The sequence below is a fragment of the Mustela lutreola genome, chromosome X (genome assembly GCF_030435805.1).
Source record: "Mustela lutreola isolate mMusLut2 chromosome X, mMusLut2.pri, whole genome shotgun sequence".
Taxonomy (NCBI): domain Eukaryota; kingdom Metazoa; phylum Chordata; class Mammalia; order Carnivora; family Mustelidae; genus Mustela; species Mustela lutreola.
Genome location: NC_081308.1, coordinates 67,664,142 through 67,691,648, shown reverse-complemented (window position 1 = coordinate 67,691,648; position 27,507 = coordinate 67,664,142). Strand labels below are relative to the sequence as shown.

The 27,507-nt window shown below is 35.6% G+C and overlaps 1 protein-coding gene and 1 pseudogene across 6 annotated transcripts in view; one reads left to right on the top strand and one right to left on the bottom strand.

The window, feature by feature from the left end:
- Positions 1 to 27,507, top strand: part of ATRX (ATRX chromatin remodeler) — a 300,618-nt gene that overhangs the window by 233,575 nt on the left and 39,536 nt on the right. For all 6 annotated transcript variants that reach the window (XM_059158234.1, XM_059158233.1, XM_059158232.1 and 3 more), the window contains 2 exons: positions 997 to 1,103; positions 14,681 to 14,789. In XM_059158234.1, the coding sequence (XP_059014217.1) occupies positions 997 to 1,103; positions 14,681 to 14,789 (216 nt within the window). The remainder of the gene's footprint in view (positions 1 to 996; positions 1,104 to 14,680; positions 14,790 to 27,507) is intronic.
- Positions 24,812 to 25,769, bottom strand: LOC131821884 (transformer-2 protein homolog alpha-like; annotated as a pseudogene).

Sequence of the window (27,507 nt, the reverse complement as noted above, 5' to 3'; positions counted from 1 at the left end):
TAATGTTAGTTTCATGTTAAATAGATGATGAGGATTAAAGAGTGTACTTATTGTGATGAGCACCAGGTTGTTGTATACAAGTCCTGAGTCACTATATTGTGCACCTGAAATTATTTATTACATTTTAATACCACATAAAACTTAATGTGAACAAATGGTTTTCATGGCTCAAAACAGGAGTTAGAAAACTACTCGGATGGAGAATCAGCAATCTGCAGATATGTTTGAAATGGAACAACAAAGTATTTTAGAATGTTTACAAGCCTAAAATTACTGAAATACTTTTAATAGTTAACACTTTTTTTCTCATATTCTCTAAATAGTTTCTTTTGTACACTAAAAGTTTTTAATTTTGATGAAATCTACTTTATCAGTTTTTTTCCCCATAGATCATACTTTTGGTGTTATATCTAAGAATTGTCTAACCCCAAGTTATGAGTATTTTCTTCCTGGAGTTTTCATAAACATTCTACAGTTTTACATTTTAAAATCAGATTTGTGCTCCATTTTGAATTACTTTTTCTATAAAGTGGGAGGTTTAGGCCAAAGTTCATTTTTATTTTTTGCATATGGTTGTTGAATTTTGCCAAGACTGTCAAGACCATTGTTGAAAAGATCCTTTTTCCACTGAATTGTCTTTGCCAATTTGTGAAATACCATTAAGCTAACTGTTTTGTGTGGCTCTATATCTGGCCTCTATATTCTCTTCCATTTGTGTTTGTCCTTTAATGAGTACTATACCATTATGATTACTCTAGCTTTTTAAGTGTTGAAATCATGTAGAGTTAGGCCTCCAACTTTTTCTCTTTCAAAGTTACTTTGGCTACTCTGTTTTGGCTACTCAGCATTCCCATATAAACTTTATAGTAGTTAATTTCTCAAAATTCCTACTGTGGTTTTGATTAGAATTGTGTTGATTTTGTAAGTCAATTTGGGAAGAAGTGATATCTTTACTACGTGACCCTTCTAATCCATGAACACTCATCTGTTTTTTAGCCTTGTTTTCAGCCAGTCTCTCATATCTCTGGACTTGATTGAAGATTTTCTTGAATTGGCCAGTAGGGAAAAGACAGAAGATAAAGATAAACCTCTTATTTATAAAGGTGAGTTACAAACAGTTCTGTATCATAACTTTTTGAAACCTTCATTTAAACATGTTATACAAACATTTTAACAATAAAAGAAAAAATACTCCCCAGACACACAACTTTAATATATCCATTTTTCTGCACATTATTCTTATCCTTATCTATATAAATATGGTCTTTATTATTGCAATTATAACATGAAGTAAGATTTTTTTGTTCTTATAAAGAGCTTTATTGAGATAATTCACATATCATGCAATTCATCCATTTTCAGTAAACAATTCAGTGGTTTTAGTATTTTCATAGAGTTGTGCAACTGTCACTACAATTTTCTCCTTTTTAATCACCACCAATGAAACCTTGTACCCTTTAGCTATTACTCTCCTACCCCTGCCTTCTGCTTCTTCAGATCTTAAGCAGTCACTAATGAATCTACTCTCTATTTCTACAGTTTGACCTATTCTGAAACTTTCATATGAATGGATTCATATAATATGTAGTATTTTGGGACTGGCTTCTTTCACATAGTATGTTTTCAAAGTTCTTCCATGTAGCATATGTCAGCACTTCATTCATTAGGGCTTAAAGAGCTAATGACAAGTGAGTCGGGGGAAATTGGAGAGGGAGACGAACCATGAGAGATTGTGGATTCTGAGAAACAAACTGAGGGTTTTGGAGTGGGGGGTGGTGGTTGGGTGAGCCTGGTGGTGGGTATTAAGGAGGGCACATACTGCATGGAGCACTGGGTGTGGTACATGAACAGTGAATCTTGGAACACTGAAAAAAAAATAAAATTAACAACAACAAAAAAAGTTTTCCTAGGAGACAATACAAGAAAAAAGTATCCAGATTACTCATCATCATTCTTTGACCATTACTTTAGGAATAACACAATATTAAATTAGCTCAATTTTGAAAAACAAAAAAGAGCTAATAATATTCCATTGTATGGATAATACCCACATTTTTATTATCCATTTATTTATTCCTAGATATCTGGGTTGTTTCATCTTCTGACTATTGTGGGTGCTATGATAAATATTTGTATGCAAATTTTTATTTATTTAAGCCTCTGTTTTCACTTCTTTCAGATATATACTTAGGAATGGAATTGTTAGGTCATATAGTAATTTTAACTTACTGAGGAACCAGTAAACTGTTTTCCACTGACTACACTATTTTACATTTCCACAAGCCGTTTACAAGGGCTCCAGTTTCTCCACATCTTCACCAACACTTACCTTCTGTTTTGTTTCGTTTTATTACAAGTATACCGTAGAGGTATTGCGGGTTTGGTTCCAGACCGCCACAATAATGTGAATACTTTAATAAAGGGAGTCAAATTAGTTTTGTTTTTTTTTTTGGTTTCCCAGTACATATAGAAGTATTTACACTATGCTGTAGTCTTTTAAGTGTGCAATAGCATTATAGCTAAAAAAATGTGTATACCTTAATTAAAAAATACTTTATTGCTAATAGATGCCATCATCCGAATTTTCAGTGAGTTGTAATTTTTTGCTGCTGGAGGATTTTGCCATGATGTTGGCTGACTTATCGGGGTGGTGGTTGCTGAAGATTGAGGTGGTTTTGGCAATGTCTTAAAAAAAGACAATAGTGAAGTTTGCGGTATCAATTGACCTTTCCTTTCACAAATGATTTCTGTGTAGCATGCAATGCTGTTTGGTAACATTTTACCCACAGTTAGAACTATTTTCAAAATTGGAGTAACGTCAGTCCTCTCTAACCCTGCTGCTACTTTATCAAATAAGTTTATATTCTAAATCTTTTGTTGTCATTTCAGTAATCTTCACAGCATCTTCACCAGGCATAGATTCCACCTCAAAAAAACACTTTGTTTGCTCACCTATGAGGCAACTCCTTACCTGTTCAAGATTTATCATGACATTATAGCAATTCAGTTCTTTCTTCAGGCTTCACTTCTACTTCTAGTTCTCTTGCTATTACAACCACATCTGCAGTTACTTCTCTTAAAGTCATCCATGAGGGTTGGATTCAACTTCTTGCAGACTCCTGTTAATGTTGATATTTGATCTCTTTCCATGAATTACAAATCACAAATTCTTAATAGCGTGTAAAATGGTGAATCCTTTCCAGAGGGGTTTTTTTTTTACTCTTTTTTCTTTATATTTTAGTTATCATACAGTGCAATATTGGTTTCTGGAGTACCATTCAGTGATTCATCACTTACATGCAACACCCAGGTCTTTAATACCCATCACTCGTCTAGCCCATCCCCAACCCATCCACCTCCCTCCAGCAGCCCTCAGTATGATCTCTATCTTTGAGAGTCTCTTAGGGTTTCTTTACCTCTCCCCCCATGCCATGTTAATGTGTTTTCTTTCTGAAAGTCCACATATGAATGAGATCATATGGTATTTATCTTTCTCTGACTGACTTACTTTACTTAGCATAGCACCCTTGATGTTTATAGCAGAAGGTTTTCAATTTTCTTTACCTAGATCCATCAGAGGAGTCGCTATGTAAGTTTTGAACATGAGTCCCCCTACTTTGTTCCTCTTCAAGATTGTTTTGTCTGTACTGGGTCCTTGGCAATTCCATATGAATTTTAGAATCACCTTGTAGATTTCTACAGAGAAATCAGCATAGGGATTATGATAAAGATTCTGATAGGGAGGGGTGCCTGGGTGGCTCAGTGGGTTAAAGCCTCTGCATTCAGCTCAGGTCAGGATATCTGGGCCCTGGGATCAAGCCCCACATTGGGCTCTCTGCTCAGCCAGGAGCCTGCTTCCTCCCTCTCTCTCTGCCTGCCTCTCTGTCTACTTGTGATCTGGCTCAGTGGGTTAAAGCCGCTGCCTTCAGCTCAGGTCATGATCCTGTGGTCCTGGGATCGAGCCCCGCATCAGGCTCTCTGCTCAGCAGGGAGCCTGCTTCCTCCTCTCTCTCTCTGCCTGCCTCTCTGCCTACTTGTGATCTCTGTCAAATAAATAAATAAATAAATAAAATCTTGTCTGTCAAATAAATAAATAAAATCTTTAAAAAAATAAGATTCTGATAAGGGATTACATTGAATCTGTATTTCATTTTAGGAAGTATTGCCATCTTAACAGTATTAAATCTTCTGATCCATGAACATAGAAAGTTTTAGCATTTGTTTAGGTTTTTAATTTTCTTTCACCAGTATTTTGTGGTTTTTAGTGTATACTTATTCTTACTTATTTTATTCTTTTTGATATTGTAAATGCAATTTTCTTAATTATATTTTTGGATAGTTACTGCAAATGTTTAAAAAATGAGTTTTGTATATTAACTCCTTTATTAGTCCTAATAGTTTTTAAGTGAATATTCTTATTTATTTTTTATTTTTTGTTTTTTATTATGTTAGTCACCATACAGTACTTCATTAGTTTTTGATGTAGTGTTCCATGATTCATTGTTTGTGTATAACACCCAGTGCTCCATGTAATACGTGCCCTCCTTAATACCCATCACGGGGCTAACCCATTCCCCCCAACCCCCTCTCCTCTGAAACCCTCGGTTTGTTTCCCAGAGTCCATAGTCTCTCATAGTTTGTCTCCCTCTCTGATTTCACACCTTTCATTTTTCCCTACCTTCTCCTAATGTCCTCCGTGCTGTTCCTTATGTTCCACATATAAGTCAAATCATGTAATTGTCTTTCTCAGCTTGACTTATTTCACTTAGTATAAGCTCCTCCAGTTCCATCCATGTCGATGCAAATTGTGGGTATTCATCCTTTCTGATGGCTGAGTAATATTCCATTGTATATATGAACCACATCTTTATCCATTCATCTGTTGAAGGACATATTGGCTCCTTCCAAAGTTTGGCTATTTTGGACATTGCTGCTATGAACATGGGGGTACATGTTCCCCTTATTTTCACTACATCTGTATCTTTGGGGTAAATATCAATAGCCAGTAACGAAATTGAACCAGTGATCAAAAGCCTCCCAAAAAACAAGGGTCCAGGGCCCAGGTAATCCTACCAAACAGTTAAAGAAGAAATAACACCTATTCTTTTGAAGCTGTTTTAAAAAATACAAACAGCAGGAAAACTTCCAGACTCATTCTATGAAGCCAGCATTACCTTGATCCCAAAACCAGGCAAAGACACCATCTAAAAGGAGAATATAGGCCAGTCCCTGATGAATATGGATGCCAGAATTCTCAACAAGATCCTAGCCAGTAGGATCCAACAGTACATTAAAAGGATGACCCATCATGACCAGGTGGGATTTATCCCTGGGATGCAAGGGTGGTTCAGCATTTGCAAATCAATCATGTGATAGAACACATTAATAAGAGAAGAGATAAGAACGATGCAGTTCTCTCAATTGATGCAGAAAAAGCATTTGACAAAATGCAGCATCCTTCCTTGATTAAAACTCTTCAGAGTGTAGGGATAGAGGGAATATTCCTCAGTTTCATAAGAACCATCTGTGAAGAGCCCACAGTGAATATCATTGTCAGTGGGGAAAAAGCTTAGAGTCTTTCCCTTAAATCAGGAACACGGCAGTGATGCCCACTCTCGCCACAGTTGTTCAACATAGTACTTGAAGTCCTAGTAACAGCAATCAGACAACAAAAAGAAATAAAAGGTGTTCAAATTGGCAAAGAAGTCAAACTCTCTCTCTTCGCAGATGACCCGATGCTTTATGTGGAAAACCCAAAAGATTTCACTCCCAAATTATTAGAACTCATATAGCAATTCAGTAATGCAGCAGGATACAAAATCAATGCACAGAAATCTGTTGCTTTTCTATACACTAACAATGTAACTGTAGAAAGAATTTAAGTGGTTATTTAAAGGAGTTTCCATATACAGGATTATGTCGTTTGCATATCCAATGTGGATTACTTCTATTTCTTTTTCTTGCCCAGTTTCCAGGTTAGGACCTCTAGTACAGCGTTGAAGTGGCAAGAGCAAACATCCTTTTCTTGTTCTTAATCTTGGGGGAAAAGCATCTGTTCTTTCACCATTAGTATGGTGTTAGTTGTAGTTTTTTCATAATGCTGTTTATAAAGTTGAAGAAATTCCCTTCTATTTCCAGCTTTTTAAGTGTTTTTTTTTTTTTTAATCATGAATGGTGTTGGATATTGTTAAATGATTTCTCTCATCTTTTAAGTTGATCATACTGGTTTTTTAAAAATTCTACTGATTTAGTTCATTACCTTGAATGTCAGATGTTAAACCAACCTTGTATACTTGGGATAAATCCCACTTGGTTATGGTGTATAATTGTCTTTATATGTTCCTGGATTCTTTTTATTAGTATTTTGTTGAGTATTCGTGCATTCTTATTCATAAGATATAACTAGTTTTCAGCTTTGTTTTCTTTTAATATTTTTGTCTGGTTTTGATATGAGGCTAATATTGGCCTCATTTAATGAGTTCAAAATTTTCCTTTCCCTGTTTCTTTTTTTTTTTAAAGATTTTATTTATTTATTTGACAGCGAGAAATCACAAGTAGATGGAGAGGCAGGCACAGAGAGAGAGAGGGAAGCAGGCTCTCTGCTCAGCAGGGAGCCTGCTGCGGGACTCGATCCCAGGACCCTGAGATCATGACCCGAGCCAAAGGCAGCGGCTTAACCCACTGAGCCACCCAGGCGCCCCCCTTTCCCTGTTTCTTGAAAGAGTTTGGGAAGAATTGGTATGAGTTCTTTAAATGTTTGCCAAAATTTAGCAGTGAAGCCATCTGGACCTGGGTTTTTCTTGTGGATAGTTTTTATCATCATCATCAACACTATTGTAAAATATACCTAACATGAAATTTAACATTTTCAGAGTGAAAAAGCAACCTACTGAATAGGAGAAAACATTTGCAAATCATGTATCTTGAGAGGGGTTAATATTCAGAGTACATAAAGAACTACTATAATTCAATAACAAATGGATGACCTGATTCAAAAAATGGGCAAAAGATTCAAATAGACATTTCTCTAAACGATAATATACAAATGATCTAGAGAAACATACAAATAAAAACCACAATGAGATATAACCTTACGTTATTAGAATGGCTACTGTCAAAATCTGTAAATAACACGTTGGTGATGATGTGGAGAATTTGGAACATTTGCACACTCTTGGTGGGATTATAAAATGATACAACCACTGTGGAAATCCTTATGGCAGTTCCTCAAAAAATTAAAACTAAAATTAAATGATCCAACAACACTATTTCTGGGTATATACTGAAAAGAATTGAAAGGATATTTTTTTAAAAGATTTTATTTATTTATTAGAGAGAGCACACGCGCACAAGCAGGGGGAGCGGCAGGCAGAGCAGGCAGAGGGAGAAGCAGGCTCCCCACTGAGTAAGGAGCCCCATGCGGGACTCGATTCCCAGGACGCTGGGATCATGACCTGAGCTGAAGGCAGTGGCCCAACCAACTTATATCTTAAAACCACCCTTTCAGAGCCACCCAGGCATCCCTGAAAGGCTGGTTTTAAGATATTTGTATACTCATATTCATAGCCACATTATTCACAATAATGAAAAGGTAGAAAGAATCCAAGTGTATATTGGTGGATGAATGGATAAACAAAATGTGGTATATATACAGTGGAATATTTTTCAGCTCTTGAAGGAAATCCTGTCACATGCTACAACCCTGTCGATATTATGTTAAGTGAAATAAACCAGCACAAAAAAGGTGACTACTGTGTAAATTCATTTATTATTTCATTACTTCACTTATCTAAAGTAGTCAGATACACAGAGAAAGTAGAAGAGTGCTTACTGTGGGGAAGGGAAGAATGGGAAGTTGTTGTTTAGTGGGTATAGAGTTCCAGTTTGCAAGTATAAAAAGTTCTGGAGATCTGTCAACACAACTGAACTATATACTTAAAATGGCTAAGATGGTAAATTTTATGGTGGTGGGGATTTTTGTTGTTTTGGGGTTTTTTTTGTTTTTTTTTTTTTAAGATTTTTAAATTTTATTTTATTTTATTTTATTTTTTTATTTGACAGAGATCACAAGTAGGCAGAGAGGCAGGCAGAGAGAGAGAGAGAGAGGAGGAAGCAGGCTCTCCATGGAGCAGACAGCCCGATGCGGGGCTCAATCCCAGGACCCTGAGATCATGACCTGAGCTGAAGGCTGAGGCTTTAACCACTGAGCCACCCAGGCGCCCGTTTTTTGTTTTTTAACCACAGTATAAGAAGTTACATAGCCAGCTGCTACTGGAGGTTAGGTAAAACAGGAGTTTTGCTTGTTTTGTTTTGCACCAGATCTTTCTGATTTCTCTGTCTTCTATTAAAAATACAAATTTTAAATAACTGGTAAGAGATATGGGACAAACTACAACTGTGTTTACTAGTCATTGGCAGAATAGCTGTTAGGTACTCATCAAAATTTTTTAATTTAATGTCCATTAATTTTATATATAAATCTCTCTTAGAGAGTAAAGAAATCATTACAGGAGTTTTAAGTTGTTTGTCCCATATTTTCTGTACAGATGGTTTGGTGTTTACAAATTCTTTTAATTTTTGTTTGTCCTGGAAGCTTTTTATCTCTCCCTTCTATTTGCAGTGATAGCCTAGCTGTATATAGTATTCTCAGCTCCATGTTTTTCTCATTTAGTGCTCTGAATATATCATGTCAGTTCTTTGTGGCCTGCCAGGTCTCTGTGGGTAATTCCACTGCCAATCTACTATTTTTACCATTGTATGTTACAGACTTTGTCGTGGACTCTCTTCTGGATTTTCTCTTTGTCACTAAGACTTGTAGGTTTTACTATTAGATAATGGGGTGTGGACCTATTCTTAATGATTTTGAGGGGGGTTCTCTGCACCTCCTGGATTTTGATGCTTGTTCCCTTTGCCATATTAGGGAAATTGTCTACAAAAATTCGCTCCAATATACCTTCTGTTTCCCTGTCTCTTTCTTCTGGAATCCCAATTATGCTAATGTTTGGCTTGCGGTATCACTTCTCTCTCGAATTCTCCCCTCGTAGTCCAGTAGTTGTTTGTCTCTCTTTTGCTCAGCTTTATTCTCTGTCATTTGGTTTTCTATATCATTAATTCTCTCTTCTCCCTCATTTATCCTAGCAGTAAGAACCTCCATTTTTGATTGCACCTCATTAATAGCTTTTTAAATTTTAGCTTGGTTAGATTTTAGTTCTTTTATTTCTCCAGAAAGGGCTTTTATTTCTCCAGATAGAGTTTCTCTAATATCTTCCATGCCTTTTTCAAGCCCAGCTAGCACCTTGAGAATCCTCATTCTGAACTCTAGATCTGACGTATTAGCAATCTCCGTATTGATTAGGTCCCTAGCCTTCAGTACTGCCTCTTGTTTTTTGTTTGTTTGTATTTTGTTGTTGTTGTTGTTGTTTTTGCGTTGAGTTTTGCCGCCTTGTCATTTTATCCAGATAAGAATATATGAAGGAGAGAATAAATTACTAAAAGGGTGGCAAAGACCCCAGAAAAAAAGTGTGTTAACCAAATCAGAAGAGACCCCAAATTGTGGGGAGGGGAGAAAGGGGTAAAAAGAAGTTCAAAAAAATTTAAAAAAAGAAAATATAGATATTAGACTGGGGATTAGAACAGAGCCACCCACTTAATTTTGGGAGTACTTTGGTCTCTTAGCAGAAACTACCTCGCAAAATTTTAAAGGAAGAAAAACGTGTGTGTGTGTATATATACACACACACACACACATGCACACACACAAAAATAAGGGTAAACATGATGAAGGGATGGAATATGACTGTAAAGATGAACATTTTTAAAAAATTCTAAAAAAGAAGTTGATAAGTTGGTTGGGAAAAGAAAGAAAAAGAAAGTGGAGAGAATTTTCTCTAGCTGGAGATTAGAACAAAGCCCTGTGCTAGAATTAGGGTATATTTTGATCTATTAGAAGAAGTTGTATCCCAAAATTTTTTAGAAGGAAAACCCTATGTTTATACAAAAAATAGTTAGATATAATCATGGATAAAATATGACTATAAAGATGAAGTCTCAAAAAGATAATTTTAATGAAAGGTATTGTTAAGATAAACTAGTTAAGATGTAAAAGAGGAAAGAGTAAAAGTTAAAAGAAATTAGAATAAGAAAAAAATAAAATTAAAACAATTAATTAGCTTTGCAAGACTAAAGAATCATGGGGAGAAAACCATGAATTCCATGCTTTGCTTTCTCCTCCTCTGTAATTCTACTGTTCTCCTTGATAAGTGAGTTTGGTCTTGGCTGCATTTCTTGCTGATCTTCTGTGGGAGGGGCCCTGTTGTAGTGATTTTCAAGTGTCTTTGCTGGAGGCGGAATTGCATTGCGCTTGCCAGGGGCCTGGTTAATTAATCTGCTCGGGTTTGCTCCCGGGAGCTTTTGTTCCCTGAATGCTTTCTGTAGAATTCTGGAGGACGGAAGTTAAAATGGTGGCCTCCTAGTCTCTGGCCCGGAGGAGCAGAGGGCTCAGGGCCCCAGTTCTCAGTGTGCCCTCGGAGACAAGCGCTCAGTCACTCCCATCTCCCTGGCCTCCGGCTGTGTGCTGAACTCACCCAGCCTGTGACCAAGTGTCTCTGTCTCTGGCACACAGCCCCACCTGGAGTCTCCAAACCCAGCAGATCACTGTCACTCTTCCAGGGAGGTCTCCCCAGATCTGCCACTTGTGGGGCCCCTGCTCAAAGAGCAGTGGTCTCACTGTGCCACGGATCACTGTTTAAGGTAACCCCGAGATGAGAGCTCACTCCTTGGCTCTGTCTCTGTAGCTGGCTTCCTTGCTGTAATACCTGGGAACTCTGTGATACTCAGACACCTATGATCCTTTGGTGACCCTGCAGGACTTGAAACTATGCTGTCCCCGCAAGGGCTCCACCCCCTCTTCGCCTATGGAGCGATGTCCCTCAGTGGAGAAGACTTTTTTTTTTTATTGTTTAGCATTTTTTTTTAATTTTTAATTTTTTATAAACATGTATTTTTATCCCCAGGGGTACAGGTCTGTGAATCACCAAGTTTACACACTTCACAGCACTCACCAAAGCACATACCCTCCCCAATGTCCATAACCCCACCCTCCTTCTCCCAACCCCTCTCCCCCCAGCAACCCTCAGATTGTTTTGTGAGATTAAGAGTCACTTATGGTTTGTCTCCCTGAGAAGACTTTTAAAAGTTCAGATTTTGTGGTCTGTTGCTCCGCCTCTTGCCTGTCCGCCCTTCCTCTCCCCCGCCACCCCGCAGTCTATCTTCCTTCACTTTGGATTCACTTCTCTGCAGATCCTACCTTTCAGAACGCAGGCAATTTTCTGTTTCTAGAATTGCTGCTCTTCTTTTCTTCATTCCCCTGTTGGATTTGTAGGTGTTCAGAATGGTTTGAGAAACTATATAGCTGATCTCCTGCTACCTGATATCATTTCAGCCTGCTACTCTTCCACCATCTTGACTCTTCCCCCTATATCTTTTGTAGTGTAGTTTGAGATGAGGGAGCATGATATCACCAGCTTTGTTCTTTCTCAAGATTGCTTTGACTTTTAAGTGTCTTTTATGGTTCTGTACAAATTTTAGGATTCTTTGTTCTAGTCTGTGAAAAAATATATTGTGATCTCTTCTTTTTTGTCTGATGGTGGTACCTTGAGTACTCTTGGAATATAATGCTGTTGTTTTTAATTTTAATTTTCTAATTCTGTTGATAATATTGATAATTTTTTCTCTTATATTCATTTTAAATATAATAACTTTTTGGGGAGCCTGGGTAGCTCAGTGGGTTAAAGCCTCTGCATTTGGCTCAAGGGTCATGATCGCAGGGTCCTGGGGTCGAGCCCCACATCGTGCTCTCTGCTCAACGGGGAGCCTGCTTCCCTTTCTCTCTCTCTGCCTGCCTTTCTGTCTGCTTGTGATCTTTGTCTGTCAAATAAATAAATAAAATCTTTAAAAAAATAAATATAATAACTTTTTAGGAAATAAAACCCCAATAACATCCTGTGTAAATTTTAGGCAGGTGGTGTCTTTATTTTTATACAGGTGCATTGGTTGCTTAGGTCGCTATAGTAATGAAAAGGAGCATTTGCTCTTTAGTTAATATAATATGACACACTTTGTCATTGGTTTACTGAGATGTTTACCTAGTAAAAAAGGTAGAATTCCTCTTTTTCCCCCAATCAAAATCTTACATGGAATATTAGTACATTGGGCCTGGGTTGCTAAAAAAGTGAAGAGATCTCTCCTCCTTTCCTAACTGGGGTTAAGAGTCACCACTAAGCCACTGCCTCATTAGCAAACCTTAAATTAGCTGTTTACAGAACTCATAATGTATTCCAGGGTTCATTTCATTTTATAAATATAAGGTACCTACCATGTGCAAGGCACAATCTAGATGCTGAGGAAAAAGATGCTAACAAAAAAGAACAGGTCCCTAACCTCCCAGAGGCTATACTTTTGTTAGGGAAGACCAATAAGAAACAAACAGGAAATGTATAGTTTAAAAATGCAATGGAGAAATAAAGAAATTCTTTAAAGGTGATGGGGAGTTCTGGGGGAAAATATGTAAATTGGTCAGGCAAGGCTTTATTGATGTCCCTCACAGAACTGGAGATGTAATAGGTCCATAGTAAATATTTGCTGATCTGGCAGGGTATCACATTGTCCGTACCTGGGTATTCTTTAGTTATTTTCCATAGAGAATCATGCTCTGGTGATGCATTTTTTTATGTGCCCCTTAATGTTTCAGTGCTAGGTATATACTGGCAGTTTTTAATCTTTGTCACTACTCCCTTCTTTGTTTCTGAGTCCCCTCCTTATTGATATGTCTTTAACATAATGTTCTGGTAGTGCTTCATTATCTGAAAGACAAAGTACCAGAAAAGTTATATCATTTTATTTTACTATCATGAATAAATGGAAAATGCCCATTTTACTCTATACTTATAGTACTGTAATTACATTTTCCCCATCTTTAATGGGTAAAAACAATTGTCATTTTTTTAGTTTTTATTTTCTTACCACTGGCAAGATGAAATATTTTCCCATACGGTTGTTAGTTTATATTTAATTTAATAAATTATCTTCAACAAACATTTGTTTTAATAATCAGTTCAGTTTATCACCACCACCATTACTACTACTACTACTACTACTACTACTACTACTGTGTACTGGACACTGAGCTAGGTTCAAGGAGTATTACAGGAAATCATTTTATAGAGATGATCAAATATAAATGTGCCCTAGTAGAGACAGATACAATTTGATGTGGGATCCTGGGTGATATATTAAGTACTCAGTGAGCTTAATTACTATGTGACAGGCACTGTTCTAAGGGGCTTTTTTCTTATATCAGCTCATTTTAAAAACCTGGGATTTTTAGAAACAATCCATTTTGGTGACTGACCTCTGCTGACTTTTTCACTTTTTAAGTGTTGGATTCACAGAAGTAGTGTGTAGATTATTCTTTTGTATTATCAGAGAAAGGTGAGTATGTTGAAATACTTTAAAAATATTAACATCGTATTTTATTTATGATTAGCAAATTAGCTTTAATAATTACCCTGTTTGGGTAAACAGTTAATGGAAATGTGACTCCAGACTCTTTTTTATCCAGCCATCTGTCTCAAATTCTTTTTTCCTTAGCTGTGTGTATGCTTTTTTTTCAATTGAAAGAAATAAAAATCACGAATAAATAAATAGACTTTCTTACCAATTGTCAAATTTTCAGCAAGGATATTCTGTGTTTTCAGTATAAGTAAAGATATGGGTAAGTAAGAAACATGGTGAAAAGAACCTTTTAAGGGAGGTACTAAATTTAAGTAAAAAGTTTGCTGAAAGATCTAAATCTCAGTTTTATGAACTTGTTTTTATGTTAAGATTCTTTGATGTGACTCTGGAGGGGAAAAAGTAGTATTACTTTTATAATTTTACAATTGTAAATGTTTTATGTTTACAATCTACAATGTTTACAATTAAAAGAACTGGGATGGAAATTATGTCATAAAATAGAAAAATGTCTTTAGTACTTAATTTGGTATTTTAGTTTTAATGTGTAAGTCTTGGGTAAATTTTCATCTCACTGTCCAAAAGTTGATCAGTATCAACTTGTTAATAAGGGAGGAAACCTGGCCATTTACAGATTTAATTAAAAGTAAGCTTCATGAACATAATTCAGTTTAACCATATTCTTTTGACAGTTTTAAAGGTTTCTAATCAAGGAAATCTTTTATGAAATTCACATATAGATGAAATACTTTTTCAAAGTACCTTTGCTATTCAGTATCTGTTAGAAATAAATCTGTGGGAATTTATTTGTTAATATAGTGAATTACAACTTGATTAAAAAAATTTAGGGGCACCTGGGTGGCTCAGTGGGTTAAAGCCTCTGCCTTTGGCTTAGGTCATGATCCCAGGGTGCTAGGATCGAGCCCCACATCGGTCTCTCTGCTCAGCAGGGAGCCTGCTTCCTCCTCTCTCTCCCTGCCTGCCTGACTACTTGTAATCTCTGTCTATCAAATAAATAATAATAAAAAAAATTTTAAAAATTTGTATTTCACTATGCTATTAAAATATATATAACCAGATCTTAAATGGTGAGCAGGGAAGATCTATTATTACTGGCAGAACAATATATATCAGATATCTCTTTTCTTTTCTTTTCTTACTAAATTTTCAGGTGAAGGGAAGTGGCTGCGAAACATTGACTATTACCGTTTAGATGGTTCTACTACTGCACAATCAAGGAAAAAATGGGCTGAAGAATTTAATGATGAAACTAATGTGAGGTAGGAAACATTTTTTGTTTGTACAGAGAGGTTTTTGTTTTGTTTTGTTTTTGTTTTTGTACAGAGAATTTTTTAAAAACAATTTTAAATCTGGGATGCCTGGGTGGCTCAGTCGCTTAAGTGGCCAGCTCTTGATTTCAGCTCAGGATATGATCTCAGGGTCATGAGATCAAACCCCTTATTGGGTTCTATGCTCAGCTCAGAGTCTGCTCATCCCTCCGCGGCCCTCCCACCCCCTGCTCATCCTCTGTTGCACTTGCACTCTCTTTCTTTCAAGTAAATAAAATCCATTTTTTAAAAAATCCAAAAACTTTTTAAAAATCTACAAACAGTTGGGGCATCTGGGTTGTTCAGTGTGTTAAGCCTCTGCCTTTGGCTCAGGTTGTGGTTTCAGGGTCCTGGGATTGAGCCCCGCATCGGGCTCTCTGCTTAGTGGAGAGCCTGCTTCCCCCACTCCTTTCTGCCTGCCTCTCTGCCTACTTGTGATCTCTCTCTCTGTGTCAAATAAATAAATAAAATCTTCAAAAAAATCTACAAATAGTTAAGTTCACTTGTTATAGTATATATTTCTACAATTTTTGACAAATACAAGATAGAGTCAAGATATAAAATGTTTTCATTACCTCTCAAGAAATTAACTCATGGAATTATAGAGTTAGATTAGAGCTTTTTGAGTCTTACTTCTTTCATATAGCAAAATATTTGAGATTTATCCATTTTATTGCATATGTCAATAGTTTGTTTATTGTTGAGTAGTATTCCATTATATGGATGTATTACAGTTTGTTTAGGCATCTCCACTTGAAAGAGTTGTTCCCAGGTTTGGGAGTTAAAATTGGAGGTGCTCTCATGTGTAAATTCTTGTGTGACCCATTGATATTTCTAGGAGTGCAATTGCTGGGTTGTATGATAAGTTTGTGTTTAGCTTTGTAGAAACTGCCACATAGTTTTCCAAAGTAGTTGTACAATTTTGCATTCCCATCAGCAGTGTATGAGAGTTCCGGTTGCTCTGCATCCCTGTCAGCACTTGGTATTGTTGTGTTTGTTTGTTTGTTTGTTTTAATTATTTCACCAATTCTGATATGTAATGGTATTTCATGTGACTTTAGTTTGCCTTTCCCTAATAATTGGTACAAAGCATCTTTTCATGTACATATTGACCATTTTTATATCATCTTTGGTGACAAATCTGATAGAAGCTTTAAAGTTAAAGTATTCTTCATCTTTTTATCTTCTGCAGAGATTTGAGTCATATATTTTAAACCACTGTAGATATGAGGTGTGTTGTATATGTGTTGTTGTTGCTGGTTTTACCTGTTAGCAATTAACAGACTTGAACTGCATTTGAAAGACAAAAATTAATATGTATACATATGTAGAAACATATGCACACATATCCATACATGTGTGAAAGCATGATCTTTCAGAAAATGTTGAAGATAGGCTTAGTTTAATGACAAGGCCAGAGTATGCCTTAGTCAATGTTTTAAAGCATAAAAGATACTATACTGTGTATGTAAAACATGTTTTATTTCTAGCAGAGTCCTGAGCTGCACCTAGGGTTAAGGCTAGAGAAATTCCAGTTAGAAGAATATATTCAGTTACCTTATAGAATATCTTAAATAGAATAATTGAAATATATATATTTAAAATCCATACACTCTGGGAGATCCTAAAAAGGAATGGTTGAGTACAGTAAAGTTATAAAAACATATTATTAAATAACTATTAACAGAGTAAGTTCATTTTTGTATTTTGTTTGCCATGTTCCTAAAAATTTACTGTTTCTGCATGAGTGTGAAGTAATTGTATTTTGTAACCCTCATCTAGTTTGTCAAACAAACTAAACCTTCCACTTGTTCAGTTTCCCAAATTTGTAAATATAACAGTAGCATGTGATTTTCCCATAACATTAGTATTTGATGACCAATGGGGAACAACATTGAAATTTGGATGTTGTGCTGTCATTTTGGTGAAACACTAGCCAATTAACTCCCCTAAACATAGACTAAAAAGTATCTGATTCAGATTCATCTTCTCATTTTCCCTCTTTCCCTCTCCTTCCTCCCATTTTATGTGTGTGTGTGTGTATATGTATGTATTTGATGGGTTACTGTTGAGTAGCTAAACCTGTTGAGATTAAATCCATAAATTTTAGAGATCGTATTTGTCTATCTATATTTTGTTTTCTCATGACTCAGTAATTGTCAGGAAATAGAATAAATGTTTTTATGGTAAAGCAGTTGAAAAGACACATTAAGGTAAACTTTAAAGATAATGACCATTTCTAATGTTGTATTGTGAGACCAGGAAGTTTTTTTTTCAACAGCCTTAGTCCCTGGTTAGCTTTAATATTGTTTTTTTTTTAAACTTTTTATTTAAAAATAATTATAGATTCACAGGAACTTGTAAAGATAGTACAAAGAGGTCCTGTGAACACTTCATGTAATTTTCCTTTATATACCTATAATTTCAAAACCAAGAAATTGACACTAGTTCAAAGTATATAGCTTTTTTTTTTTTTATCTCACAGGTATAAGATGTTTTAATTATACTCCTTGGTAATACACAGTTGAAAAATTCTAAATGATACAAGAAATATAATTCAAATGATAAATTGAATTATAGTATTATTAACAAATGTTACTGAATATTAAATTTAGGAGTGTATATCTTTCTGTTTCATAAGGACAGTAAAACAATGAATATTCTCTATATATACACAACACATGTGAATATACACTTTTGTGTATATGTATGTGTGAGTGTATATATGTACATATATTCTTATCTTAAACATAAGATTGTTTTTTTAATTTCTTTTCAGCATAACAGTATTCATTGTTTTTTACTTTTTTTAACACATATGTAGAGACTCCTGTAACAACCCTGAAATCAGGTACATAAATATTCTGTCATCACAGAGATTGCTCTCCTACCACCCTTTTATAGTTATACCCTTCCTTTCCACCAACTTCACTACTATCCCTAACTCCTGGCAATAAAATTTGTTTTATTGTTTATACATCAAGACTGATATAAATGCTATCATACTATATGTGATCTTTTGAGCTCTTTTTTTTTATTCAGCATTATACACTTTAGTTCCATCCAAATTGTCCTGTGTATCAATAGTTCATTCCTTTTTTTTTAAAGTAGTATTCCATGGTGTGGATATACAGTTTTGTTTAAGACAAACTGTACATCTATTGCAGGACATTTTGGTTGTTTCCAGGTTTGACTATTACAAATAAAGCTGCTGCTGGGGGGAAGCGTCCAGGTGGCTTGGTCAGTTAAGCATCCAGCTCTTGATTTCAGCTCAGGTCATGATCTCAGGGTCCTAGGATCAAGCCCCACAGTGGGCTCCTGCCTCAGCAGAAAGTCTGCTTATCCTCCTCTCCTCATGTCCCTCCCCTGCCTGCTTGCTTGCTTGGTCTCTCAAATAAATAAATCTTAAAAAAAAAAAAAAGCTGCTGTGAATGTTGTGTACAGGTTTAGTGTAGACCTACAATTTCACTTCTCTAGTATAAATGCCCCGGAGTATAATACCTAGGTTGCCTGGTAAGCGACTGGTGTTTTAACTTCCGAGCTGTTTTCCAGAATGGCTGAACTTTTTTTTTTTTTTGCAGTGCCGCCTATAAAGTGTGAAAGGTCAACTTTTTCTGCATCCTCGCCAGCATTTGGTGTTAGCACTATTTTTTATTTTGGATGTTCTGATGGGTGTGTAGTGGTAACTCATTCTGTCTTAAATTTGTTATTTCCCTGATGTCTGGTTATGTTGAACAGTCTTCCCATATGTTTATCTGCTATCTGTAAATCCTCTTTAGTGAAACGTTTCAGTCTTTTTGCCCATTTTGTTAAGTTTTGGAAATTCTTTATGTGATTTAGATATGAAGCATTTGTCACGTATGTGGTTTGCCAGTATTTTCTGCCAGTCTACAGCATGTCTTTTCATCCCCTTCACAAGGTTGTTCACAGAGCAAAATGTTTTAGTTTCAATGAAGTCTAGTTTGTTAATTTTAGATATCATGTTTTTGGTGTCAAATCTGTGAATTCTTCCACAAGCCCTAGCTCATACAGATTTTCTCCTTTGCTTTAGTTTTATAGTTTTACATTTTACATTTTGTATTTTATGTTTAAGTCTGAAATGCATTTTGAGGTAATTTTTGTATAAAATGTGAGGTTTGGGTCAAGTTCACTTTTTTCTTTTTCTTGTTTTTTACTTACAGATATCCATTTGCTCTAGCATCATTTGTTTAAAAAAAAAAAGCCATCCTTCCTCCACCAAATTGCTCTTGCACTTCTGTGAAAAATCAGTTTATTTCTTGGTTCACTATTCTGTTATATTGGTCTGTATGTCTGTCCTTCTGTCGTTGCCACATATTCTTGAATATTTTAGCTGTTAGAGTAAGCTTTAATGACAGGTTGAATGATATCTCCTACTTTATAATGCTTTTTCCAAATTGTTTTAGCTAGCCTATTATCTGTGCCTTCATATATAGATTTTAGAATCTTCATATATCTACAAATATCTTGCAAGGCTTGTAATAGGAATTGCATTAAATGTCCACCATTTGGGAAGAACTAATACTTTTACTATATTGAGCCTCCTGTGAACATATTTTTTTCTATTTATATGGATTTTTTCTTTCATCAGTGTTGATAGTTTTCAGTAATAAGTCCTATATTTATTTTGTTATGTTTACACCTAGATATTTTATTTTTCTGAATGACTATATATGATATCATATTTTTAATTTTTTTAAAAGATTTTATTCATTTATTTGACAGACAGAGACCACCAGTAGGCAGAGAGGAAGGCAGAGAGAGGAAGGGAAGCAGGCTTCCCGCTGAGCAGAGAGTCTGATGCGGGACTTGATTCCAGGACCCTGGGATCATGACCTGAGCTGAGGCAGAGGCTTTAACCCACTGAGCCACCCAGGCGCCCCTCATATTTTTAACTTTTAATTTTAACTGTATATGATGTCATATTTTTAATTTTTCTGAATGATTGTTTATGATATCATATTTTTAATATTTAATTTTGCATGTTCATTGCTAGTGTGAAGAGATGGAATTGACTTTTGTGTTGATCTTGTTACCTGTGATCTTGCTGAACTCATTTGTTCTAGGAGCTTATTTCATAGATTCTCTCAGATTTTACTAGACCGTTATGTCATCTGCAAGTAAGGATAGTTTTACTCTTTCTACCTTTCTGATCTTTATGCTGGCATTTATTTCCCTTTCTTGCCATATTGCATTGGCCACATTTAATATGTTACGTAGCAATGAGAGTGAACATTCTTGCATTATTGCTATTAAGAGCATTCTGTGTTAACTATGCTGTTAGCTATATAATTTTTTAGATATTCTTTATCAATTGTAGGAAGTTCCCTTCTGTTCCTTGTTTGATGAGAGTTTTTATTTGAATGGGTATTTAATTTTGTTAGATGCTTTTTCTGTCTTATTTAATATTAATAAGTTTTCTTTCTTAGCCTGTTACATGCTATATTATGTAGATTGATTTTCAAATATTGAACCAGCCTTGCATCCCTGGAATAAACCCCATTTGGTCATGGTGTATAATTCTTTTTGTATATTAAGAATAAAATTGAGAATGCTCTGTTGAGGGATATTTATGAGATAATTGGTTTGTATCCATTTTTTTGTATTGTCTTTTTCTGATTTTGATGTCAGGATAGAGTTGACCTCATAAAATGAATTGAATTTTCTAAAAGAAATGTAGAATTTGTGTTGATTAATCTTAAATTTTTGGTAGAATTTGCCAGTGAAACTTTGTAGCTTTGAAATTTTTGAAGAGCTTTTAAATCACTAATTCAGTTTCCTTAATAGTTATAGGATCATTCAAATTATTTCATATTGAATGAGTTCTGGTAGTTTGTGCCTTTTGAGGAATTGGTTCATTTCAACTAAATTTCAAATTTATGTATAGAATTGTTCATAACATTCCCTTATTGCTGTTCTCATATCTGCAGGGTCTGTGGTAATAGCCTTTCTTTCATTCATGCCATTGGTAATTTGTGTATTTGCATTTTTGACAAAATTTTGCTGGAGCTTTATCATTTTATTTATTTTCTCTACTTTTTTTATGTTTTTAGTTTCATCTTGCTTTCACTTTATTTTGCTCATTTTTTCTTGACTTCCTTGAGGTAGATCTTTGGATTACTAATTTAAGACTTTTCCTTTTTTCTAACATAAGTATTTAGTACTATAAATTTCCCTCTCACCACTGCTTTAGCTGGGTCATATAAATTTTGACATGTTATATTTTCATTTCCATTCAGTTTAGTGTTATTTTTTTCCTTGGAGACGTCCTTTTTGACTCATAGCTAGAAAGTATCTTTAATTTCCAAATATTTGGAGATTTGCATTATTTTGCTGTTATTCTAGTCTGATTCAGTTCTGTGCAGAGAATGTTTTCTTGGGATTTCAGGTCCTTTAAATTTGTTGTTTTGTTATATGGGTGAAGATAGGGTCTATCTTGGTATATTGTATATTAGCCCTTGAAAGAATGTATATTTTGCTGTTGTTGGGTGTTGTGTTCTATAAATTGGGACCATACCTTCTTTGATGGGGTTATGTTCTTCTTTATCCTTGCTAATTTTTGTCTAGTTGGGTTATTGATTTTTGAGAGAGGAAGGTTGAAGCCTCCAACTATAATTGTGTATTTGTTTCTCCTTTCAGTTTTGTGTCTTGTATTTTCAGTTTGTTGTTTGGTGTATACACATTCAGGGTTGCTATGTCCCTGTCTATCCTTTGTTAAGTTTTTTGCTCTGAAACCTACTTTCTCTCTTACTAATAAAGCCACTCCTACTTTATTTTGATTGTCATTTATATGGTATATCCTTTTTCATCCTTTTACTTTCAACCTACCTATTTCATTATATTTGAAGTGAGCTTCTTGTAGACAGCATATGGTTGGGTCATTTTTTTTTTTTTTTACCCATTCTGTGGGTCTCTTTTAAATGGTGTATATAGACCATTTAATTTTTTTAATTGAAGTATAATTGATGTATAACATTACATTAGTTTCAGGTGTATAACTATTTTCATTTAATGTAGGGTTTCAATCTGCCATTTTATTTTTTGTTCAATTTGCTCTCTTTCTTTTTTTCTGAAATCTTTTTTTTTTAAGATTTTATTTATTATTTATTGGACAGACAGAGATCACAAGTAGGCAGAGAGGCAAGCAGAGAGAGAGGAGGAAGCAGGCTCCCTGCTGAGCAGAGAGCCCGATGCGGGGCTCTATCCCAGGACCCTGGGATCATGACCCAAGCCGAAGGCAGAGGCTTTAATCCACTGAGCCACCCAGGCGCCCCTTTTTTTCTGAAATCTTATTCTGCCCTTTCTGTGGATTACTTTTACCTTTTATGAAATTATATTTTTATTCATCTGTAGCATTTTGTCTTTCTACAACTTTCATAGTTGTTGCTGTAAGTATTATATGGATATAATTTAATATAGTCAACTGATGTTATCAGTTTACCATTTTGATTGAAGTGTAGCAACCTTATGCTCTTATATCTCTTTCCCTTCCCCATTTATAATGTAATTGTTTTAAGTGAGTATTTTTCTCTACATAAATGGATTACCAGATGGTATAATAATTTTTTCTTGAACTATTAAACATAATTTAGAAAAAAATTGAAGAAATATCTTCCTTATTCACTCATTTCTTTTGTACTTTATATTGTTTCCTCCAAATGTTTCAGTATTTCTTCTTTTATCATTTCTATTCTTTTTTAGAGAAATTGCTTTAGTCATATTTTTAGGGCAGGTCTGCTAGCAACAGATTTTCTGAGTACCTTCATATGAGAATTTCTTGATTTTCCCTTCATTTTTGAAGAGTATTTTAGGTGGATATAGAATTATGGGTTGGCAGTTTTTTCAGTACTTGAAAAATGTCATACCACTTGCTTCAGGATTTCATAATTTCTTATGAAAAACGTGCCTTTATCATTGAGTTTGGCTTATTATTGAGTTTATTGAATTTCACATATAAGTGATACCATGCAGTATTTATCTTTCTCACTTAGCATTATGTGCTCAAGGTATATTCATGTTGCCACATATAGCAGGATGTCCTTTTATCTCATGGCTGAATACCATCTCATTGTATATATATACCCCACATCTTTTTTTTATCCTTTCATCTGTTCATGGGCCCTTAGGTTGTTTTCATATCTTGACTATTGTGGATAATGCTGCAGTAAACATGGGAGGGCATATATATCTTTGACATATTATTTTCATTTCTTTTATTTAAATTCACAGAAGTGAAATTGCTGGATCATATTGTAGATCTATTTTTAATATTTTGAGGGACCTCCATATTGTTTTTTCATAGTGGCTAAACCAACAAATGAATGTAGACTATAGTATTTTATTATACTCATTAAGAATCCTAAGAGACTAGAAATTATTCCAACAAGTAAAAAGAAATAATAATTATTTAACATGATGGAGGTGCTAATTGTTGCTACAGTGGCAATCATATTATGGTATATAAATTTATCAAACTAACATGTTATAGGCCTTAATTTTATACAATATTTCATGTTAAATATATCTTAATTTTTATTTTTTTTCAAAGAAATTAATTTTTATTTGAAAGGAGACTACTTTTCCTCACATGTATCTTCTAAGGACTCTATACTATACAATAATTGCCTGCTTAACCATTGTCCCTCTACAAAAATTTCTAACAGCAAAGTATACAATTGCTCTAAGTAATAAATAATAGTTGTCCTTCACTGATTAAGAGAATACTTAAATTTCAATAAATTCAACAAAAATCACACTTTAAGTCTTCACAGATGTAATTTAAATACATGTTTTATAGGAGTCCACAAGCTTTTTAAATCGCTTTAAAAAATGACATAATTTTTAGGGTTCAAAAATTTCATTTTTCAAAAGAAATGAACAAGTGTTTTCCTTTATAGCTTCAAACTTTCTACACTGAACTATATGACTGCTCCATGCCACACCAGACAAACTTGACATGACTGAACTACTTGATGTGTTACTACCTTCCCCAAAAGAAAGTTAAAAAAGGAGTTCTTCATAAATGGAGGACTCTAGTACTAATGTCTAAGACAATACCTAACACAAAAGAAGCTTTAAAAAGATCATTTCTTTCCTCATTTGATTAGCCAGGAGTTAATTTTCCTGAAAAAGCAAGGGAAAGCAAAAAAGAAAAGAAAAGGAAAAAAAGAAAGAAAAAGAAAAAAAGGAAAAAAAATCGTTCACAAAGTGTAATACTGGGAGTTCCTTTTTTTACTTAAGATGTTTAACTACTCAAAATAAAATTACATCTTTAAAGAATATACTAAAGGGGGTGGAAACAGCAATCAATACAACTGACAAAAGTGTAGATGGTGAATAAACTGAAGATTTTTTAAGGGTTCTTTTTAAGAAGTAAGAAGGATTAGAAGCTTGGGGAAATCCAGAATTAAACAAAAAACAAACCCAAAACCCAAAACCAAACCAAAACAAACAAAAAACCCAAAAGCAAACCAAACCAACACACACACACACACACACACACACACACACACACACAGAAAAAGAAAAATATATCCTCATCTGCAACCATTCTGTGTATCAATAGCATCTTGGGCTATAGGAACGAGATCTTTTATTTTTTTAAATTTTTTATTTTTTATAAACATATATTTTTATCCCCAGGGGTACAGGTCTGTAAATCACCAGGTTTATACACTTCACAGCACTCACCATAGTACATACCCTCCCCATTGTCCATAATCCCACCCCCACAACCCCCCTTCCCCCAGCAACCTTCAGTTTGTTTTGTGAGATTAAGAGTCACTTATGGTTTGTCTCCCTCCCAATCCCATCTTGTTTCATTTATTCTTCTCCTACCCCCTTAACCCCCCATGTTCCATCTCCACTTCCTCATATCAGGGAGATCATATAATAGTTGTCTTTCTCAGATTGACTTATTTTGCTAAGCATGATACCCTCTAGTAGGAACAAGATCTTGATCATGATCTGTACCGACTATAGTAAGGAGAAGGTGATCTTCTGTACCGGTAATCAGAGTCTTCATATCTGTCATATCCACGATCATATCCTCTGTCATAGTAAGAATCTCGATACCTGCCACCTCCTCTACCTCCACAACCACCTCCACCACTGCCACCACCACTATGAGTTGGTCTGCCCATGTAGATGCCAGGTGTAGGTGTGTGCGCTCTCTTGGTAATAGAATAATCCACTCGAATTCTTCTACCATCCACCTCCATTACATTTGCCCTTTCCATAGCCTCCTTTGAGTCATCTATTCTTTCAAAATAAACAAAAGCAAATCCTAGTGACCGACCAGTTCGCTGATCATAAACCACATTGACACCACTCAGTGGTCCATATCGAGAAAATACTTCACGAAGATCTCTCTCTGTTGTGTATAAAATGAGGCCAAACACCTCCAGGACAAGTGTTGGGATCTGGATTTGCCCTGCTGCCTGTATGTCTTCTCTGGTTACACATTGGAGAATGACTTTGGCTTCTTCAACGCCAGTATTCTGGTGTGTATGACCTACTTCGAGATCGTCTCCTATGAGAGTGAGAATGGGATCTGGATCGAGTGTAACCTCTATGAGAATGCCTCCTTGACCTCGACCTGGATTTTGATCTTGATCAAGAATGGGATTCTGAGTGTTTGGAAATCCTTGAGAGACTACAAAACCCTGACCTGCTCTCCGATTTTACACGAGCAGTAGTTCCCATTGGAGATTTTGACTGAGAGCGAGACTCTCTGCCCTCGAAGTTGTTCTCCTCTACATCATTCATGTCGGCCAGGTGCTCCCCAGAACTAAATAAGAGACAAGTCTCAGCTTGAGGGCCGATAGCCTAATCAACTGCTGACTGGACCGTGGGGAGGAGGAAAGACTCAGCAACAGCCGCCGCTCCACTCCACCCCCACTCGGTCACAGGCTCCGGCAAACTGGCGTTGGCCCCGCCAGAAACCTTCTGGCCTCCTCTATATCTTAATTATTTTTAAAAACCTTCTGTTTTTCAAATCATTTTTCTTTCCTGTCAGTAGTTTCTGTTTCTTGCTTCTTTCAAGATGTTTTTGTCTTAGTTTCAGAAGTTTGACTGTGGTGTGTCTTGGCATTAATTTCTTTGGGTTTGTCCTGTTTATGGTTCATTCAACTTCTTGAATCTATAAGTTTATGTTTTTTCTAAATTTTGGTAATTTTCAGCCATTATTTCTTTCAAGTACTATTATAACCCCTTCTTTTTTTTCCTCCTCTTCTTTTAGGACTCCCAAAGACAAGAATGTTAAATCTATTATTATATTTTTATAGGTCCCTCAGCCTATGTTTGGTTTTTCTGGGTTTTTAAAATTTGATTTCTACCTATTTTTTAGATTGGGCCATTTCTCTTGGTCTGTTTCAAAGTTCCTGAATCTCTGTTTTTTATATACTACTGCTTCGTCCATCTGTTGAGTTTTTTATTTTATTTTTCAGTTCTGAAATTTCTATTTGGTTCTTCTTTATGTCTTTTATTTCTCCTTTGAGGCTTTCTGCTTTTTTCCATTTGTCTCAGGTATGTAATTAATTGCTTAATGAAGCATTTTCATAAATGTATCTACTTGTTCCAATCTTTGTTAGACAATTCTAACATTATGTCATTTCAGTGTTGGTGTCTGCTAATTGTCTTTTCTCATTTAAGTTGAGATTTTACTAGTTCTTGTTATGACAGAGATCTTTTTTTTTTTTTTAATTTATCTGACAGACAGAGACTACAAGTAGGCAGAGAGGCAGTCAGAGAGAGGAGGAAGCAGGCTCCCCGCCAAGCAGAGAGCCCAACGTGGGGCTCGATCCCAGGACCCTGGGATCACGACCCAAGCCGAAGGCAGAGGCTTTAACCCACTGAGCCACCCAGGTGCCCCGACAGAGATCTTTTTTAACTGGACATTTTATTATGTCATGAAACTGGATCTTACTTAAATCTTTTATAGCAGGCCTCTTTTGACACATGTTCTGTTGGAAAATGAGGTGTCCCACCTAATTTACGGTCAGTTAAGAGTGGGAGTTCAAACTACCCACTAGGTTTTTGCCAATCCTATCCTGGCTGGGAGGGTTAGGACTGCCTATTCACAGCCTCTATCTGACTGGCCTCCACTGACACTACAGAGGTATCTCATTACTGTTTGAGTTGTGGTATAATTCCCGACTCTCCACTAGTCCTCCTTAAATACTATCCTAGTAGGGAGGGAGAGGGTTTTTCTTGTAACTGCTGGATGAAGATGGATGTCTGGTTTCCTTACATGGTCTTTACCGACACTCCTGGATTTAGGGGAAGACTGTTAAATCAGTCTTCTCTGACAGTACTCTGGCAATGCCTTGTTACAGCTAGGTGAGGGTAGCAGTCTGAACGCCCCACTTAGCCTTTAGTGACAAGGGTGGAAGTGCACCACATTTTTCTGTACTGTTTGACTAGAATTGAGTGGTGTTTTAAAGTTTTCTGTCTTTCCAGGGTGCCCCTTTTTTGGCCCTTCAGCTAGTGAGAGCAGGATTTTCCTGGGAGATTTTTTTGGGTGACATCCAGTGGCATTTCCAGGTTGCTGCGTTCTTTAGCACTCATTTTGTGATTTATGAGACAAAAAGAAAGTCTATGGAACTCAGTGCCATGTTGTTCCTCAGGACTCAAGGTCCCTAGCCAGTCTGTC